The sequence below is a fragment of the Nannobrachium achirus genome (assembly GCF_963921795.1).
Source record: "Nannobrachium achirus genome assembly, chromosome: 24".
In the NCBI taxonomy this organism is placed as follows: Eukaryota; Metazoa; Chordata; class Actinopteri; order Myctophiformes; family Myctophidae; genus Nannobrachium; species Nannobrachium achirus.
Genome location: NC_137831.1, coordinates 43,799,984 through 43,821,675, shown reverse-complemented (window position 1 = coordinate 43,821,675; position 21,692 = coordinate 43,799,984). Strand labels below are relative to the sequence as shown.

Below are 21,692 nucleotides of genomic sequence, written 5' to 3'. Positions count from 1 at the left end.
GGGGACTCTGAGTGTTCCCACCAAGTAAAGTAGGCTTTCAACTCCCCAAATCCGTCTTTGTTTTGGTGAGTAGCGAAACTGTATCTTTTATTTTCACTACAGACGAGTGAGCGTGCCGCCTGTAATGCCAGCACAAGGACTCATGATGACATAACGTTTTCAACACGCTGCTTCGATTTTCCACGTTTTCTTTGTGCGTCCAAGAGCGACTGAGATCACGATGTAGGCTATACATAAAAAAAATACATCCTTCCAGAATACTGTCTTCAGCAAACCGTTAACATTAGCGAGATGAAGTTAGTTACTGCGTAGACTATTTACAACCAGATAGCACGCTGTATGGGCGTGCTGAAATACGAGACAATGCATTCCTTAGACCAATCGCGCTCCCGTGAAATCGCTATGCAAATCTAAAGAACTCCATTCTCCGCCTCCTAAAACAGCAGTAAAACTCTCCCAAAGCAAGGCAACTTTGCTACACTAATGTTGCCATTTAGCGACTTTAACAAAGATATCTTATGGAATGAAAACCCTCTAATATATTCAAACTGTGTTTATATAAAAAAAAACGAAAAACAAAGAAAAAACTAAATCACTCTTGTTTTCGCGTTTTCTGACTTTTAAAATTGCCGACATTTGCCCGGTTCCTCCAGCCTCGGACACATTTAGTCGATTAAAATTAGACTAAGACTAAAACTTTTCAGGTGACTAAATTATGACTAAAACTAAATGACATTTTATTCAAAAGACTATGACTAAAACTAAATCAAAATTTGCTGTCAAAAACAACACTGCAGCCCCTGCCTCCCTAACATTCTCTGCACGTCCCTGAATGACAGGTTGTAACGTGGACCTGGGCGGTTTCATGGAAGCCAAATGGGAAAATGCAGATTCAACATGTATGTCCATATATGGGCATTCCAATATATGGGCTTAATATTGATGACATCAGGATGTCCATATATGGGAATAAAAGGGACAAGTACTGACACCAAGATCTCCATTTATGGCCATTCATTTATTAGTGAATACTTTTCCCCATTAACTTGAATCGGTAAAATTCAAATGGTAACACAGAATTCATTTGCAAGTGTGACTCACGTCACAGCAACCACACTTGCAATGTCCCATAATTGCATCTTTCTAGTTATGAGATAAGGTTGAAAATAAGTAGCGTTCTACTGTACAGTACATGCAGTTTTACCCGGCTTCCACCTCTCACAACAAGGACGAAGGGTTGGATTTTGAGAGGCATATTTCACTAGGATAGACCAAGCATCAGACAAAAATAGGTTTAAGGTTGTTTATTATAAACCCAAGAGTATGGTCGTTTGTGGGCACATCGCATGCGTGGCATGGGATGTGCGGCATAAACGGCCAAGAATGCAGAGTGCGAAATGGTTATCTAAGGCATGGATACTCAAACATCTGAACCGGTGGGCCACATTACAAAAATGACAAGGGTCCGGTAAAATCTCGCTCTTTCGAACGACCATCATTTCGACCGGAGGGTTATCGACTCACCGAATGGAGGTTAGGTTAGGGTGAGGGTTAGAGTCGGGTGTCGAAAAGATGACATGTAGAAACAGCGAAGCTATCCCCCGCAGGCCAGTTGATAAAATGACATTACTTGATAACTTTTTGCTTTATTTCCACATAACTCAAGACAATTTCAATGTGCATTATTTTATGGCTTGGAATTCCATTTATATTCTGTCAACCAACATTTTTAATCAAAGTAATTTGCTACATTTTCTCTCTTTTTAATAATTCTGTCTGCCTGTTATCGAGCTGGATAACATTAAAGATAGCTGAGCACATCTCTCTTTCAATTGCTTCACAATGCTATTTGTGACTTTGCCACATTCAACACAAATGGCTTTTTATAAAAAAATAAACTTGTGAATATTGATAGTTAAGGAAAATAAAATAAAATCAAACAATCTACTTAAAATAGATTACCCAGATCGTTTAGCTACCAAATGGCTAATGATGCAGTTGTTAAGTAGAGCTACAGTACGTCTCTTCATTTGCATTAGGCCTACTATAACATTTTGGGTATGCTAATAAGTTGGGCAGAGCCACTGGTAAAAAAAAAAAGAGAGAAAAAAAAACGTTTTGGCCATTATCTCTGGAACGCAAGGTCCAATCTGCTCAGTTTAAAGCTTGTTGGATGTGCAACTTTGAGGACATTAAGCTGGCGGGCCAGTCAAAATTGTGTCACAAAATTGTGCCACTTCCGGCCCGCGGGCCGGAGTTTGAGTATCACTGATCTAAGGTCATCACTACATGCAAGCGTGCAGTAGATGGCCAAGGGCACGAACAACATTTTAGCTTTTGGAGTATGGTCATTTATGGGGGGGACTGCCCATAATTCCGAAGGTTCATTAGTCCGAATTTAGTTAGGGTTAGGGTTAGAGTTGGGCAAAGCATTCTAAACAAATTCGGACTAATGAACCTTCGGAACAATGAACCTTCAGAACAATGCCACTGCACCGTGCAGTGTGCAGCTTAAATGGCCAAGGGCGCAAACAACATTTTAGCTTTTGGAGTATGGTCGTTTATGGGCGCATCGCATTCGTGGCATAAGACGTGCTGCATAAACGGCCAAGGATGCTGAGTGCTAATGGTCATCTAAGGTCATCACTACAGGCGAGCGTGCAGTGTGCAGCTTAGATGGCCATGACGCTCGAACAGCATGGGGGAGACGGCACGGTCATCGGGGCATGAATGACATACTGTAGGTGCCGGCTTGGTCATCGGGGCATGGATGACATATAGGGGTGCCAGTGTGGTCTTCTAAGGTCACGTACCATGCAAGCATGGTGTGTGCGGCTTAGATGGCCAAGGGCATGAACTGACACCTGAGTGTGTGGTCATCTAAGGTCAGCACCACACGCAAGCGTATAGCGTGCAGCTTAGATGGCCATGGGCACGAGAATGACATTTGAGGTGCTGGCATGATCACCGAAGGTCATCACCACACGCAAGTGTTTAGTGTGCAGCTTAGATGATCAGGAGCACTGGACCGAGGATGGCAGGCATGGTTAGGAAGGGGGGGGCCTGTCCCAGGGGGGACCTGGGACCTGTCATCTGCAGTTCTCAGATGACACTGTGGTGTGGTGGTCAGCCAGATCTCGGGCGATAACACGGCTGAGCACGATGGTGTGGTTAGGGACAGTGGAGCGAGGCCAACCACCTCAGGCTCAACGCGAGCAAGACCAAGGAGATGGTGGTGGACTTCCGCACTTCCAAGAGAGTTCCCCCGGTGCCAAGCACCATTAATGGAGAGGTGGTGGAGTTTGTGGACAACTACAAATTCCTAGGAGTGCACCTGAACAGTTCACTGGACTGGTCGGACAACGCGAAGGCGATTCACAGCAAGGGGAAAAGCAGGCCGTTCTTCCTGAGATCGTTTGGCGTGGGTGACACCTTTAACCTAAACAGACTGGTGAAGAAAGCGGGCTCTGTCGTTGGGTCCTCTTTGCAGGGGGTGGAGGAAGTAGCCCGACTGCGAACGTCTAAGAAGCTAGACTCCATCTTGAAGAACTCCTCCCACCCCCTCCATCTTGAGATCTTCAGTTACTGGAGTAAGATAGGAAATGTCTGTTTTGCCTACCCAGGACGGAGATGCGAGAGACTAGGAAAGTATTTTGTACCGGCTGCTCTCAAGCTGTACAACGAGACACACAGCGGTCGATTGAAGAGGACTACTTCCTAACCTAGGACGGTAGCCTTTCTTACTGGAACTTTAGTTGCACTGACTCTGACCTCTAAGGACCTTCCAGGGAGGGTGCTCTTGTGTGTCTTGCTGCGTTACCCTCTCTTGTTTCTTTCTTTTTCTAGTTGTTTTTATATCGCACTGACCTTTGGACACTCTGGACTATTAGGTTGTGCTAGTAGTTTTGAGTATTTTTGCTTGTGTTTGACATGATGGTGAGATACTTGTTGCACTAACTAGCATTGCCTGTTATGGTCACTTTGATTTGGGGGCACTGTACTATAATAGCTGTGCCTAAGGACACTTTATTTATATATATATATATTATATATATATATATATATATATATATAATATATATATATATATATATATTAGTTCACTTTCTTCTATTAGTTCGCATCCTTGTGATGTTTTTTTTTTCATTATTAGTTCTATTTATAGTGGCTCATAGGAATAGACTATGTGACAACCAGGAATAGTTTGGTGACCACCGGAGACTCGGTTGACGGCCGGAATTTAGACGGCACCCGGGAGCAGGTTGGGTCGGCGCCCCAGCCTGTGTCTTCCGTGAGGAAGAAGCCCAACAAATCCACGGTGAGGCCTTTAGGAGGGCCATTCAACTGCAGCAGCTGAATGGAATGTTTGGATTGGGGTCTGGTGCAACGCACAGGTTCTGAACCTGGTGAGAGCAGGAGAGGACCTGGTGAGACGTAGGAGGAGCCCGGCCAGGAGTCAACCCATAGAGCCTAGTTCTTCCACGCGCCAGAATAGTGCCCCCAGTCCCGGCGGAGTAGTTCCGGTGCAGCACATTGAGTGACCCTGTCTTTCCCTAATAGGACTGATCGTGGATAGCTACTGGGACGTAAGTCGGGACTTGATCAACCCCGGCTGGGTCACCTGGGCGAGGGTGTATGATGTTGCAAGACCCGAAACACCCGTCGACCCCAGGCTACATCACTGATGATACGTCCCAGTTGCTGTGATGTTTTTTTTTCATTCTTGACATACCTTGCTCTTTACTATATTCTGTTCTTGTTTTTTATTTTATTTATCTTGTTTCTTTCTTCTCTGTAACTTCCCCCTTGGGATAATAAAGGTATCTATACTTTGGCTTAGGGGTCAAAAGCACTCGTCTGTGCTGGCGTAGGTAGAGAGATCCAGAATTCATTCATTTGCAAGTGTGACTCACGTCACAGCAACCACACTTGCGATGTCCCAGAATTGCATCTTTCTATTCATGAGATAAGGTTGAAAATAAGTGACGTTCTACTATACAGTACATGCCGTTTTACCAGAGGAGGACGAAGGGTTGGATATTGAGAGGCATAATTAATACAGTAAATACCTTGCAAAAGTATTCAGACCCTTTCGAGTCAGATTTTATTCTTTTTTTTTAGTTCCTTTTCACAGTACGCTACTTTTGCAAGGCACTATACTATACATTTTTACTTTTTTTCCCTATTAACTTTTCATCTTTTTAGTTTTGGTGATAGCCAAAACTCTTTTACCTACCCCCGGGAACTCGCTTTGACAGTCACGTGGGCATGGGAAAGTGATAAATGTCCCCTGATGAGGACACGCGGGCGGCGTTCTAGGCTGCCTCCATGTATTCCATATAGAGCGCCGCCCGTGAGCGGCCACAGCATGTGGAATCGAGTGCTCCTCCTTTAGTGGGCTTTGCTAGTTGCTCCAAGTAGCCCCCCTTGTTTGGTTTGGGGAAGGCGATAAATGTGTCGGAAGGTGGATGGGCGGGCGGCGCCGGGCTGTCTGCACGTATGTTAGTGCCCTCGCCATAGCATAGATGTGGAATCGAGCGCCACAGCTTGAGTGGGCTGAGTAGCCCTCCCTTCTTTATTGGGAGCGTGTCCGCTGTTTCCACAAGTCATCTTTTCGACACCCGACTCTAAGCCTCGTCCATGGAGTGAGTAACTAACCCTCCGGTCGAAATGATGGTCGTTCGAAAGAGCGCGATTTTGCCTAGGAGGAGTCTAGCAGACGCCAGCAGACAAAGGTAGGCACAAAGAAAAGGCACTAAAGACGTTCAACATTGTGTGTTTTTTTGTCATCTATAGTGTATTGAGGGCCATGCTAACAAAGTAGCGCCGTTAGCATCGGCTATTGACATCGCCGATTTGGGCCGTGTTTTGAATGCATTGAACACTTTCTGGCATGGAATGGTAGCCATAAATTATAACTTCCAGCAGAGGTCGCTAATATTCGGACGTTTTATAAGGCAGAGTCAAATGGCTCTCGCTGGTTGAGCCTCAACGTCCATATTCGCCTCAAAACATGTATAAATCAAGAACTTGCTCACCTCATCGTCGAAACAGCTTTATATCTACCGATGAGCCCACTCGTTGGCATGTGTTAGTCCATATGTTTCTAATAAATTAATGTTTACTCAAACTTCTCAGAGTCTCATCGCTTTCCTTGTTTTTGAACTGCTTGGGTAAAAATGGCCGAACATATCACGTGACGTTGATCGCCGTTGCGATTCGCTCATACTAGGACATGACGTTTTTGTATGCGGAAGTATTCCAACGTTCTGTAGTTCTGAAGCGTTCTGAAGGCAGAAGGATTCCGACGAGGAAACGCGAGTCTCGGAGAAGTTTGAGTAAACATTAATTTATTAGAAACATGCCAATAAATGGGGGTCCGTAGCCTAATGCATGTCAAACTGGGGGTCCTTGAAATTAAAATGGTTGAGAAGATTCATGGTGGTCTATTGGCTAATAAGTGTCAATTTAGGGGTCCTTGACATGAAAAAGTGGTGTAACTTGGAGGGCGCTGGTTTAAGCTTCGCTTGTTTAGCCTTGGATCAAGACAGTCATAGGTCAGTCTTGTTAACTCAAATCTTTACTTCTGGGGGTCCCTGGAACAAAATATTTTGGGATGGGCAGGCCATGGAGCCGCTCCGTGGACCAAATACATATCATTTGTGCATTTCCAGGGGTTAGCTGACATTTGGTGGGTGAACAATAGGCGCAATCATTGTCATTTTGTGTCCACAACTGTACTAATTTCGCCATACATTTTAGGCTGATTACCCCCCCGGACCCCCTGTGGCTTAACACATTAAGAAAACAACAAGCACCAAAACTTTATTATTGAAAAATAATATTCGATTCTAGTTTCTTTTCTTTTTCTCTTTCTTTTGCCAATCCCCAATGTTGGCTCCTCAATGGTCGGGCCTTGGCCTTGAGAGCTTCCTTGCGCGTCCTCTCTGCTGCTGCCTGCTGGCATTCCTTTACTGATGACAGGCTCACACACCTTCTTCAGCTCTTTCAGCCGATGCTCGTACTCCTCTTTGTCAGCCAGAATGTTGTTCTCCATCCAGGCGATGGCCTGATCACACTGCCCAATGACCTTCTTCTGCTCCCCTTCGCTGATCTTCTCCTTCATGTTGTCCTCCTGCACACGGCTCTTCATCCCGAAGGCGTAGGATTCCAGCGAGTTCCTTGCAGCGATCCTTTCCCTCTGAGCGCCATCTTCAGCTCTGAATTTGTCAGCGTCCTGCACCATCTTCTCGATCTCTTCTTTGTTGAGCCGGCCCTTATCGTTGGTGATGGTAATCTTGCTCTCTTTGCCCGAGCTCTTATCCACCGCGGACACGTTCAAGATGCCATCGGCGTCTATGTCAAAGGTGACGTCGATCTGAGGAACCCCTCTGGGTGCAAGTGGGATTCCTGACAGCTCAAACTGGCCCAACTTATTGTTGTCCTTGGTCATGGCTCTCTCTCCTTCATACACCTGGATGAGGACCGAAGGCTGGTTGTCATTGTGAGTGATGAAGGTCTGGGTTTGTTTAGTGGGGATGGTGGTGTTCCGTTTGATGAGATTGGCCATAACTCCTCCAATTGTTTCGATGCCCAGGGAAAGAGGTGTCACATCCAGCAGCAGCAGGTCTTGAACATTTTCTGAATTATCGCCCGACAAAATGGCAGCCTGTACAGCAGCTCCATAAGCCACCGCCTCGTCTGGGTTGATGCTCCTGTTCAGCTCCCTGCCGTTGAAGAAATCCTGCAGGAGTTTCTGTATTTTAGGGATTCTGGTGGAACCTCCAACCAGGACAATGTCATGAATGGTTCCCTTGTCCATGTTGGCATCTCGGAGGGCCTTTTCCACAGGCTCTAATGTTCCCCTGAAGAGGTCAGAGCACAGCTCCTCAAAGCGAGCTCTGGAGATAGAAGTGGAGAAGTCAATGCCCTCATAAAGGGAGTCAATCTCTAGGCTTGCCTGGGAGCTCGAAGACAGGGTTCTCTTAGCCCTCTCACAGGCTGTGCGCAGCCTCCTCAGAGCCTTCTTGTTTTGGCTGATGTCCTTCTTGTGTTTCCTCCTGAACTCCTCCACAAAGTGGTTGACCACGCGGTTGTCAAAGTCCTCCCCACCCAGGTGAGTGTCTCCAGCTGTAGCCTTGACCTCAAAGATGCCTTTCTTGATCGTCAGGATGGACACGTCGAACGTTCCCCCGCCCAGGTCAAAGATCAGGACGTGGCGTTCCCCTGACTTGACTTTATCAAGTCCGAATGCGATGGCAGCTGCAGTTGGCTCACTTATTATTTTCAGTATATTCAGCCCCGCAATGGTGCCAGCATCCTTTGTAGACTGCCTCTGGGAGTCATTGAAGTAGGCTGGGACGGTGATGACCGCATTGTTCACCCTCTGGCCCAGGTAGGCCTCAGCTATCTCTTTCATCTTTACCAGGACCATGGAAGAGATTTCCTCTGGGTTAAAGGATTTGTTCTCCCCCTTGTATTCCACCTGCACCTTGGGCTTTCCTCCATCACTCACCACCTTAAAGGGCCAGTGCTTCATGTCTGACTGCACCACTGCATCGTCAAACCTTCGCCCGATCAGTCGTTTGGCATCGAACACGGTGTTGGTGGGGTTCATTGCCACCTGGTTCTTGGCTGCGCCCCCGATGAGTCTTTCAGTGTCGGTGAAAGCCACATAGCTGGGTGTGGTCCTGTTGCCCTGGTCATTGGCTATGATTTCTACTTTACCGTGCAGGCGAACCCCCACACAGGAGTAGGTGGTTCCCAAGTCAATACCAATAGCGACACCAGGCATCTTGAATAATAACTAAAGAAATTGTCTGTGCGGACTGGGAGCTTATTTATTGGCTGCGTGACAGCACTGTTAGTTGTGACATCACGGCGACTGGCTTAGAGGCATTGTGAATGTTTTCAAATTTAGAAAAGTCACACCGGTGCAAAGCGTGCGGTGCAAACTCGACACACGTGCTTATCTCCTTGTATGGGCGTTTTGTCCGTAACATCAGTTACTTTATGTGTATGAGCACAGTAAAATACATTTGCCTAATATACTCAAAGTGAAATGTAGGAGCGGTTTGCACCGCTCAATGATAGTCAGTCAGTTAGATGACGGACAAAGTTCGTATTGGGAATATTTGGGTGAGGAAATATGGAGACATAGAGATTTACAGATACTAGACGTTAGGTCCGTTTTGTGATGCGGAAGTCTCACCCCCGCTGCTGGTGGTTGAAGGCTAAATTCCAGCTGGGGAAGAAGCACTAAAGACGGACACATGTCGCGGTGATGCGCGGTATGGCCGCGGCGCGGTCATAGCATTTCTGATCATTATGATGAATAAGCTTCAGCAAACTAGTTCACATGAACGATATCGATGTAACTAAGATATTCGATTGGGTACATATATTTTAAATGGGCAGAATTACTATTAAATATATATTTTATGTTGAGGGTGAGGCTATACTTCCTCAATTTCCTGGTCAGGGCAAGTCAGCCTAGAGGAGCTGCTCTCTCTCTCTCTGCCCTCTGCCTGGATTTCTTTTTTCAAAACTAAGAAAAACATGTATTTTCAGGGGAAACCCCCCGTTTTTCAATGTAACTCATGTATTATTTTGTTCCCTTTTTATTAATATCACATAGATTTTTTGAGCGGTGCAAACCACTCCTATAAGTGGCTGTGCGTGTGTCCGTAGCCTTTTTCCACAGCGTTTTGCTATAGTAAAATGTGTGTGTGTGTAGCATCATGTTTGTCTAGTGATGTCATATGTCGTGTGTCTGTAGCCTTTTCGTTTTGCCGTAGCAAAACGTGTGTGTGTAGCATGTAAACTGCTCCATAGAGTGGCTGTGCGTGTGTCTGTAGCCTTTTTCCTCAGCGTTTTGTCATAGCAAAATGTGTGTACGTAGCATCATGTTTGTCTAGTGATGTCATATGTCGTATGTCTGTAGCCTTTTTCCTCAGCGTTTTGGGTTTGGTATGTGTGTAGCATACCCTGTACATCCTAGACTCAAATCCTAATCTGAAGACGTTATGCAAGCACGACCACCGCTCACTTCACATTGGGTGTGATTTTTTTTCTTCTTTTTGTTCTTTAAATAGCAATATGAGGCTATGACAAATCTAATTTTTACAATGGGAGTGGATGGAGGTAAGCCTTTCTTTGTCCCACTTAGTAACAGAGCTACAGGGGGTGGGACCTGACAAAGAGTGAATTGTCTTGTCCAAAATCTCCTGAACTTGAATGCAGCATCTTATGCTGAGTATTGCCTTTTTTATGCTTAAGTTTAGTGTGATATCAAGTACCGAAAATAGCCAACCTCCAAGCTCACAACGCGCCGCACTGCGACGCGTTGTGAGCTTGGAGGTCTGCTATTTTCAATATTTCACCAAAAAGCCCTTTTTAGAAATGTCAGCCCGAAGTGTTGATTTCGTCGACTAAAACTATGACGAAAAATGTTTGTCGACTGCGTTTTTTTCACTGACGAAAACTAAATAAAAACGAAATAAAAACTAAGCTGTGATGACTAAAACTAAGACTAAATATATTGACAATTTCGTCAACAAAATAAAAACTAGACTAAAACGTTAGGAAGGGACTAGTGCTGAAGAGAGTCATTTTATGTTTGGTTGCTCTCAGGTATTGCGTGCTGAAAATAGCAGATCTACAAGCTCACAACGCGCCAGGCTGCGACGCGTTCTGAGCTTGTAGATCAGCTATTTTCAGCACGCAACCAAGTGTAAAATCAGTCATTATGATGCCATCAAGGCCTGCCGAAATACATTTTCGTCGACTAAATCATCTGCAGATTTAGTCGCCTAAAATCTTATGATACTTAGTCGATTAAAATTAGACTAAGACTAAAACTTTTCAGGTGACTAAATTATGACTAAAACTAAATGACATTTTATTCAAAAGACTATGACTAAAACTAAATCAAAATTTGCTGTCAAAAACAACACTGCAGCCCCTGCCTCCCTAACATGCTCTGCACGTCCCTGAATGACAGGTTGTAACGTGGACCTGGGAGGTTTCGCCGGGCTGTTTGACCTGAAGGCTGCAGGCTTCCTGGACCCCATCCTGGTGTCGGGGACAGACGGAGTCGGGACCAAGCTCAAGGTTGGACCTCAGCCATGACAATTAAACCCATTTAGAACGGGTACACATTATTGTGTATCATTATTTTATGCTTTAACTATTACAAAAATAGCAGATATACAAGCTCACAGCGCGGCACCGAGTGCCGCGCTGCAAGCTTGTAGATCTGCTATTTTTGAAAAATCGTGAAAATTCGAATTTTGACCCGAAGTGTCTTTTGAATCCTTTCTATGTCAGCAATCTGGCCGGCCATCGTCAAAGAAAAGGTCATTTTTCGCTTAACTGGAAGCTGGAGCTCAGTTAGTCTGTTCTTGAGAGACTACTATAGTGGTTCTCAAACCTTTTCATGTGAAGGACCCCCAAAATGATATTTATTTGGCCACGGACCCCCATCTCAAAATATTTAGTTCCAGGGACCCCCCCCCCAGAAGCAAAATTTTAGTTACAAACGAGAGAAAATTGCATGTTTGACACCCATACCAACCCCATCTTTCAAACTGGCAGCCATCTTTGTCAAAACATAATGATCTTGGCAGCCATTTTTTTAAATTCAGCGAATGAGTTAATTGTCACTCAAATAATTGCAATTAACAATTTAATTGTGTTTTTGTCGTTGACAATTACATTTCTGTTTGGCTTCTAGGCTTTGAAGTTGCACATGGCAGATATGACACACAACCTATATATACAAAGAAATGAAGGACATATTTGACAACTTTACACTTTAAAAAGAACATCGATGGTGGAAATAGCAGATCTACAAGCTCACAACGTGTCATGGTTAGCGCCACTGACTTAAATTAAAAATTTTACTTTTCCCGAATATGGAGATGACTTACATCATAGACCACATGAGACAGACACAGTGTGTACATATATGGGCATTCCAAGATATGGGCTTAATATTGATGACATCGTGGATCTCCATATATGGGCATAAAAGGGACAAGGACGGAATGGTTGGCACTGCTCGAATAGGGACAAGGCCTGAAAGGTACAGAGATATTTGCAGTGACTCGCCTCAAAGCAACCACACTTGCAATTTCCAATTGGATCTTTCTAGTTTAATACTAACTAGGGATGGGACGATATGAAAATTTCATATCACGATTATTGTGGCAAAATAAATCGCGATTTACGATATTATCGCGACAATCAAAATCCATTATCCTGGGGCGGAACATTAAATGTTTTGGCAAATTTTGCCAAAAAATAGATAGATAGATAGATACCTTTATTATCCCAAGGGGGAAATTCAGTTGTCCAGTTGTAGCACAGCAGTATACAGTTATTTACAAAGTTACAGAGAAGTAGGAAAAGATAGATAAGAGTAAAAAACAAGAGCAGTACAGTACCAAGAAAGAGAAGGTGCATCAATAGAGGGGGCGAATTAAATATAAGTATATATGCATAAAGTGTCTTACAAAAAAGAGACCAAAGCAGTCACTGCTAGTTAGTGCAACAAGTATCTCACTGTCATTGTTAAACAAGACAAATACTCAGAAACTACCAACACAACCTAATAGTGCAATGTCGAAAAATAGTGCGGGGGAAAAAAAAACAACAACAACAGAAACAGCTCAGAGCAGAAGAAACTAGGCAGCGTGTCATGCAAGACGCACATGAGCACTCTCCCTGGAAGGTCCTTAGAGGTCAAAGTCAATACAGCAATAGTTCCAACCTAATAGTGCAAAGTAAAAAAAACAGTGCGAAAAAACCAAACAAAAAAACAGCTCAGAGAAGAAGAAACTAGGAAGCATGTCACCGCAAGACGCACATGAGCACTCTCCCTGGAAGGTCCTTAGAGGTCAAATAGCCGATCTACAAGCTCACAACGCGTCGCAACACGACGCACAGCTCAGTGAGATCGGGGTAAGAGCACTCGTTTTGTCGTTCACCACACACCCCTACCACCACCTGGATCAATTCACTTTGATAGTCTCTTATCGTGATGGCGATAATTCTGCGTATTCACCATGAGATGGCAACAACAGCCATTCACTTGTGTAGTCGCTGGCGTCACTCGTTTGCGACCACTCTTTCTTTGTTTATCTACTAGCCTAGCTCAGCTGTGTTTAGCCATTAGCTTACTATGCCTAACTCTAAACCTAACCATAACCTTAACCGCCGTGGGGTGAGGCGCTATCATTCCTGCCGACGCTACGTTGTCGTTGTTGTGGATCAAAGCGACCGCTTGTTCCGCCCGCACCGCACGACGAGCGCTCCTGTTCTCAATTTCACTGAAACTGTGACATACACACACACATATATATATATATATATATATATATATATATATACAGTATATATATATATATAGGGGGAGGGTAAGGCTGAGCTAGGTTTGATTTTAAAGGACGATAGGGATTTACACTCCTTTAAGGCCTTGGGCAAGGCGTTCCCACAATTTGGTGGTGGTATAGCAGTGGTAATAAGCTTGGTTTGAATGGTCTCCATTGTGTGTCTTGTCCCTTGCAGCTGGCCCAGGCCTGTGGCCAGCACGGCGGGCTGGGTCAGGACCTGGTGGCCATGTGCGTGAACGACGTGCTGGCCCAGGGCGCCGAGCCGCTCTTCTTCCTGGACTACTTCTCCTGTGGGAGGCTGGACGTGCACGTCGCCGCCGCCGTGGTGGAGGGCATCGCCAGCGCCTGCAAGATGGCCGGCTGTGCACTGCTGGGTGGGTATAGATAGAGGTTCTGATCTCTTGAGCTTGTTACACTCTGCCATTTGTTTGTGTGTGTTGTGTATGTGTGTGTGTGTGTGTGTGTGTGTGTGTGTGTGTGTGTGTGTGTGTGTGTGTGTGTGTGTGTGTGTGTGTGTGTGTGTGTGTGTGTGTGCGTGTGCGCGTGTGTCTGGCCCCCAAACTGTGGAATAAACTCCATGTCACACTTAGAACTACAGACTCACTCCCTAGCTTCCGCCGTGGACTGAAGACTCACCTCTTCAGACTCCACCTAAACCCGTAGCACTACTGTAACACTTCCCCTTCCCTCAATGACCAGTGACCACACATGTTGTTACATAGCATTTTTTAGGTTTTAGAAAAGCATTTTTACTGCTTAGGTGCGTGGTCTACCTACGGTATGTTTTTGTTTTTCTAGATTGATAAAGCGAAGTCGTTATATACATGTTATATATACAGAGTATCAGCTTTTTGGAACAAATGGCAGCAATCTTTGTTTCTCAATACAATTGAAATAGTATAGCAAAAAAAAGCCTCATATTTAAAATGTTTTTTTGTTTATATGTGCAGTAGGTCTGTTACAAGTAAATCTCCTGTTTCAAAAAAGATTTGTTATCACTACCTATTATGCAGAATTTCACATATTTCTGGATTAGTAGTGCATTAATTAGCATTTTGTGTGTGTGTGCGTGCGCGTGCGTGCGTGCGTGCGTGCGTGTGTGTGTGTGTGTGTGTAGACAGGTTTTTATTACTTTGTGAGGACCAAATGTCCCCACAAGTATAGTAGAATTGGAGAAATAGACATTGTGGGGACCAAATAGTAGGTCCCCACAACGGTTAGGTTTAGGGTTAGGGGTTAGGGATAGAGGTTAGGGTAAGGCCACAGGAAATGAATGGAAGTCTATGTAATGTCCCCACAACCTATGAAAACTAAGCGTGTGTGTGTGTGTGTGTGTGTGTTTGTTTTTTTTCCAGGCGGTGAGACGGCAGAGATGCCCGGCGTGTACGCCGCGGGGGAGTACGACCTGGCGGGGTTCTGCGTGGGCGCGGTGGAGCGCGGCGCCATGCTGCCCCGGCTGGGCGACATCGCCGAGGGCGACCTGCTGGTCGGCGTGGCCTCCTCCGGCGTGCACAGCAACGGCTTCAGCCTCGTCCGCAAGGTCCTGGAGAAGGCCGGCCTCGGCCACGGCTCCCCGGCTCCCTTCGGCAAACCGGGACAGACTGTCGGTAAACGGTGCACTCATCTCTTGAACTCGCATTCAGGGGTGTCACAAGGGAAAAGTGGGACTAAGTTACTAGGGCACAAGGTTGAGGGGCCTAAATCATTTTATACTTTAGCTATTGAAAAATAGCAGATCTACAAGCTCACAGCGCGGCACCGAGTGCCGCGCTGCGAGCTTGTAGATCTGCTATTTTTTTAAAGTCGTGAAAATGTGTGCAAATCTTTGAATATACGTATTTTTAAAGCTAACATTTGTAACTCAAAATCTTGCTTCTGGGGGGCCCCTGGAACTAAATATTTTGAGATTGGGTTCCGCAGCAAAATGCATATCATTTTGAGGGTCCTTCACATGAAAAGGTTTCCCCCAGGGGTCTGTACTTTTTCCGTGACTCTACACCATACATGGGCAACTGGCGGCCCGGGGGCCACATGCGGAACCCCACCTTCACTTAACTGTTCTGCTGCTGTTGACGGCGCTCACCGTCATTGAAAGGGTTAATACCATGGCGCCGTTGACGGTGAGGACTGTGAATCTTACTGTATATACAGTAAAGATATTATTACTTACTGTACGTCGCTCCGGTCCCGCCCGCATCGGTAATGTCGGCGATTTGTTTACAACGCACGTTGGGCGTGCACGCGAAGTGAAGCTCCTCAATGTTAAGTCAATGGAGAGGCCCATAAAGAAACTTCATTTAAACAAAATAGCCATTTTGAGACATTTTGCAGCAGATCTAAATGTAAACAAGGCACAAGGCAGGGCGCAGCCATCTTCCTCTCATTGTCCCACACTGTCATGTGACTAGATGACGTAATCGTTGCCGTCAAGTGATAATCCAAAAAAACAAAAACAACCCCCTTCCAGCCCTTCAAAATAATAGCGGCGGCCTATGGAGGAAACTGCGTGGCACCGAGGCACCAAGCAACTTTCAGATTAAGAGGCACTAATTGTGTTAAAGACCCAGTGAAATAAAAAATATGTTTTTCACACTTTTAGAGCTTATCCGTGGTAATCATATGGGCATTCCTAACACTAGATGCCAAAAAATAGAAAATAAACCATTTTTGTGTATATTTATATCAAAGGTCCCTAAATAGGCCATTCTTAATTACTTCCTGTGAACAGAAATTCAAAAAGTGATGACATCGACAGGTCCGCTTGCATATAAATGAACCTTTGATTACATTCACCTGTTTGTTTCCCATTGCTGGCTCCCATTACTCCCATTACTCAGATTTTAAATCCCATCGCCTGAAGGGCTGGTCCCCTCGGATTGGTTCAGAAACACACAGGCTTCCTTTTCAAACTGAAACTTCAAAATAAAATACCCAAAATGACCCACTTTAATTACTTCAGTCTATATTAGTAGCCTGGTATAGTAGTATTACAATGAAATTGTATTTAAGTTCATAAAGTTAACATGATTATAACTAAATGCATTTGACATTAAATCAAAATGTTTCAGGATTCCAATGAAAAAATAACAAAAAATTATTCAGGATTCCAATTCAAAAGAAGCAAAAATTGCCGATCTACAAGCCCAAAACGCATCGCAGCGTTCAGCTCAACTTTAAATATTTATTTAAAGATAAATGCAGTTACTATTATTTCACCCATGTGGGGTTTGGACTGGATTGTGCTTCCAGGTGAGGTGCTGCTGACTCCGACTAAGATCTACAGCCGTCTGCTCCTGCCTATCCTGCGGAGTGGAGCAGTCAAAGCCTACGCTCACATCACAGGAGGGGGCCTCCTCGAGAACATCCCTCGAGTGCTGCCTAAGGCACTAGCCGTCGATCTAGGTGAGACACACACAGCACAGTAGTTATCAGTGTATCTTTGTTACACTTAGGAAGGTTATGCCTAATTTATACTCCATTGTACAGAATCGAAAATAGAAACTATTTTCAGCACAGGACAGAATGGCTGCCACATGAATATCACAAAACTGCATTAGTATTGGTAAGAGCCAGACAAATCATGGTTAACACATGGCTAGTGTTAACAGTAGGCTATTGTATTAATCTTGTATGTCATTGCACACCAGAATGAGATATAGAGAACAAGAGTAGCTGTAGCAGTTCGGAATAACGAGAAGGAAGACATTTAAATCAGAATTGGGGGGTGCCCGCTGGCCTACTGGTCCAGGCGCATACCACTTAGGCATTGCCACATAGGCATGGATGCCTGGCGGCGGCGCCGGTTCGATTCCCGGTCCGGATGACCCTTACCGCGTGTCACTCCCAGTCTCTCCCCCCATTTCCTGTCAGTCTACTGTCCTATCAGTAAAGGCATAAAGCCCAAAAACAAATCTTTAAATCAGAATTGAATAGCTCACCCAGCATTCTTGTGTTGCATATACTGTATTTTATTGTTAGTTTAGTAACCCAGCGCTTATTATGACTATCTGCGCTACAGGTGCATTTGGTACAGGTAGCTACCATGTGTATACTCTCAGAATTAAATAAACACTCATGATTTGACTGTTTCTTTCCGTTATGTTGTGCAGATGCGTCTCGCTGGAGCATTCCCCCGGTGTTCTCCTGGCTCCAGAAGCAGGGCGGTCTGAGTGAAGAGGAGATGGCTCGAACCTTCAACTGCGGGCTGGGGGCGGTGCTGGTGGTGGCCCCTCCCGACGCCCAGAGGGTGCTGCGCCAGCTCCAGGCCCACGAGGACGCCTGGATCGTGGGCTCGCTGGCGTACAAGCAGCCTGGTGAGGCAGGAAGACAGTAACACAGACTTGAATACATTTGAACATTTCTTCAAGCAAGACCCTGAAATGAACTAATAACTAAAATGTAGTAATTGAAGCGTTTATTAGCAGTTTGCAATAGAAAAAAAGTACAGTTTCATGACAGCACAAATCACTGGTACAAGGTCATCTAAAAGGAGATCCTAGTTAGCTTTACGTCTTATTTACACAGGAACCACTGTATGTATCTCGTATAACATTGAACAGAGGCATGGGGGCTTTGTTTTTTTTACAAGTCTCGAGTAGCAGCCACCTGAAGGTGACTTTTCATACAAATTTTGAAGGAGGCTAGGGATTTGCAGTCCTTTAAGACTTGCGGAAGGGTGTTCCACATGCTTTATCTCTCTCTCAGCTAAGGGGTCCTGTGCCTGAAAAAGTTGAATTGAGTTAATGTTTGTCAATGCATGTTGTCAGTTGCGTTATCAGTGTTCTCACCATTTTGCAGGGGCGGAGCCTGTGGTGGTTCGTAACCTGAAACACAGCCTGTGCGCTGGCCCCTCCCCCAGCACGGATTTAGAGGTGCCGCTGAACGGGCGTCACCACGGCGACGGCGACAAACAACACAAAAGGACCAGAATAGGCGTCCTCATCTCCGGCACAGGTGTGTTTCTGACTCTCTGACTGTAAACACAGCACAGGAATGTCATCTCTTGATCCCTTTACACATAGTAGTCATATTAGGGGTGGGCGATATGGAAAAATACAATATCACAATATTTTGCCAAGCTGTATCACGATACACGATGTTATCACGATTATTTTTCACGTTGTTTTTTATGGTTATTTTTCAAGTTACTTGACAAAAACTAGACTCTCTGGGTTCCTTTTGGGAGGTCTAAATTGACCCTTACAAGTATGTAACTCTGACAGTATACAAATGAAACCAAATGGACCCTTACGGGTCCATTTGGTTTCATTTGTATACTGTCAGAGTTAAGTGGAGACCTTGACATTTAAAAGTTTGATGATTTTGACCAAAATGCAGGTTTAAATTGAATTCTGCAATGAATCTCTGTATTTACAAGGCTCCCTCCCTTGTATCACGATATATACGATATCGTATTGGTGCGCTGGTACATGGGCTGCACCGCGACTCAGCGTGTCACGTATGCCTTGATGTGTTACAAATGTTTGTATATATGTTTTGAATACATGACTGCTGTGTCGTAAGACAAATTTCAGTGTGAACTGACAATAAAGTACTATATCATATCGTATCTCTGAAAAGGCATATCCTGGACACATTGTATCGTCTCAACGATATTTATCACTATATCACCCACCCCTAAGTCATATATTATAATATAATTATAATGAATTATGACTATACTGTTTGATTTTGACATTGCATAACCAACAAGGCTAATTCATTATGGTTGCCGTGGTCCCCTTAAGTGGGGAAAATGTATTCACTAATATTATTGTAATGGCCATATATGGAGATTTCTGTGTCAGTCCATGTCCCTTTCATGCCCATAAATGGAGATCCCTGATGTCATCAATATTAAAGGGGTATTTCACTTTCAAAAACACTTTTTTGAAAGTGAAACATTTACATCAGATATCTAAATATTGAATCAAGCAAATTAAAAACTGTTCAGGGTGTTCATAAAAGCCTGATTAGACGATAAAATGACCAAAAGTTTTTTTGAAAATGATCCCTTTAAGCCCATATCTTGAAATGTCCATATACATGGACACATACTGTGTCATTCTCATGTGGTCTGTGATGTCAGCCATGATGATGTCAGACATCAAATCATATCTGGGAAAAGTTTATTTTTAAATAAAGTCAATGGGGAAAATACATTCACGAATACATTTATATAAATTAAACTATAATAATATAGTTATAATTAGTGTGGGAGGCAACCACACTAATTAGGTATAATATGTTGTATTGTTACAGATTTGGCTGCAATGGTGAGATTTTTTATTTTTCAAAAATAAATCATAGAATTCTGTTTATTGATTATCAGGTTATAAAAAAGCATCAGTTTGAAAATACTATTTGTCTTCCATTCCAAGCATACTGCTCTCCATTTAGAATTCACCGTTTGTCAGCCTTCTGATTGGTCCCTGAGACTTCCTGACTGGCCAACCAGAAAAATACATTCACTTTTTGCAAGCGGGGGTGGAGTTCTGCAGTCGGAGAAAGTGGGAGCCGTCTTTCACCGGCTGTCCGCACTGCGGAGCACGGCCAGGCCGCTCGCGACCATAGCGTTTGCGATCATTGTAATGAATAAGCTTCAACAGACTAGTTCACATGGACCTTATCAATGGTCTAACTTGTTACGTTTGGGTACATATATTTTAAATGGGCAGAATTACGAAAAGCCAGCCTATTATGTGAGGAGAACAGATTATTTCCTCTTCCTACCCAAGATGCAATGCGCGATTTCTATTCTCTCTCTGATCCAGAGGATTAAACTAATTAAAACATATATTTTCGGGGGAGAATTACTGTTTTGCTATGTAATTACTGTACCTTTTTCTTCCCTTTTTATTAATATCACGTAGATGTGTTTTTTTTGGTACTTTATATAGCTGTAATGAGGCTATGAAGGGAAAAAAATCCCATCCACTTCCACTATAAAAGAATCTGCAATAGTGATTCTGTCCCACTGGGATTAAACAAATTAAAACATATATTTTCGGGGAAACCCCCTGTTTTGCAATGTAACTACTGTACCTTTGTCTTCCCTTTTTATTAATATCACCTAGATGTTTTTCCTTTGGTACTTTAAATTGCAATAATGAGGCTATGAAAAAAAAAAATCCCATTCACTGCCACTATAAAAACAATCTGCCCAGGGTTAATGTCCCATCATAGTAACAGGGCAGAATGGGGCGGGATTTGCAAAAGCCTGAATTGTTTGCTCCTGTACTAACAAAAGCAAACTGAAATCTGAATCAATAGCTTCAGTCTGACCTTCAGACCACCACAAGCGATTTCCAAAAGGAAATCTATATCAGTCAGACTTTGCATCAGTCTTCATTGAAATCATTGGAAAACTGTAGATCAGGGGTCTTCAACGTTTTCAGGCCAAGGACCCCTTAGTTGCGAGAGAGATGAAGCAGGGACCCCCACAACCTGTTCATAGATTCCATATAGTTTCATCGTTTGACAGCACAATCATCAGTGTATTTTGGGTTCATGTAAATTTGTGTTTCCAGATATTTAACCACTTGAACCGTCAATACTTAATAAACATGACCTTTCACTCTGTACTTAGTCTGCTCTTTTTCCCCTCTACACCAAACCTCCTTTACAGTACAGAATAAGACAGAATAAAGCCATAATAAGAAATAATGTGTTTGTAATTAGAAATAATGTTTTCATTAGAGAGAAACAAACACTGTTATACGCTAATTACCCCTACATTATGTTCTAATTAGAAATTGAATAAGGGCTCGAACACATTGCCCGACCTTTTGAGCCGATTGTGCTGTCGCCGACAGCACTCGGCTCGTTGTGTGTGAAAAGCACTGCGAGAAGATCTGGCCGTGATTATAGCGCTCGGCGATTTCTTCCCGAGCGTTTCTAGATATCTAGCAATTGATATTTGGCCCTGGCGCACCCTGAGAAGATCCATGTTGAATGATTAGAACATGTAGGGGTAATTAAGGTATAACTGTGTTTGTTTCTGTCTAATGAAAACATTATTTCTAATTACAAACACATTATTCCTTATTATGGCTTTATTCTGTCTTATTCTGTATGTAAATTAGGGTGGGACCGTAACATTGTGATTGTGTGTCCCAGGCACCAACCTCCAGGCCCTGATTGAACAAGCCAAGCGTCCATCCAGCTCAGCTGAGATCCTGGTGGTCATCTCCAACCGGCCAGGCGTGCAGGGCCTGAAGAGAGCCTCCCTAGCTGGCATCCAGACACGGGTACGGAGCGAGTACCCACACATAAGTGCAGCACCGAGTGCACGCTGCG

At 44.1% G+C, this 21,692-nt stretch overlaps 2 protein-coding genes across 3 annotated transcripts in view; one reads left to right on the top strand and one right to left on the bottom strand.

The window, feature by feature from the left end:
• gart (phosphoribosylglycinamide formyltransferase) overlaps positions 1-21,692 on the top strand; it is a 107,249-nt gene that overhangs the window by 77,548 nt on the left and 8,009 nt on the right. For both annotated transcript variants that reach the window (XR_013961715.1, XM_080720318.1), the window contains exons 13-19: positions 11,003-11,112; positions 13,570-13,768; positions 14,750-15,001; positions 16,644-16,796; positions 17,504-17,707; positions 18,192-18,347; positions 21,513-21,643. Coding sequence is in view for 1 of the 2 variants with exons in the window: in XM_080720318.1 (XP_080576444.1) it covers positions 11,003-11,112; positions 13,570-13,768; positions 14,750-15,001; positions 16,644-16,796; positions 17,504-17,707; positions 18,192-18,347; positions 21,513-21,643 (1,205 nt within the window). In the remaining variant the exon portion in view is untranslated. The remainder of the gene's footprint in view (positions 1-11,002; positions 11,113-13,569; positions 13,769-14,749; positions 15,002-16,643; positions 16,797-17,503; positions 17,708-18,191; positions 18,348-21,512; positions 21,644-21,692) is intronic.
• On the bottom strand, positions 5,316-8,782 carry LOC308309363 (heat shock 70 kDa protein-like; the record flags this gene model as incomplete). The annotated part of the gene is made up of 2 exons (XM_080754912.1): positions 6,883-8,782; positions 5,316-5,491 (listed from the first exon to the last, which is right to left on the bottom strand). Exons 1-2 carry the CDS (start codon positions 8,615-8,617, stop codon positions 5,316-5,318), a joined length of 1,911 nt encoding a protein of 636 aa, XP_080611038.1. The 5' UTR covers positions 8,618-8,782.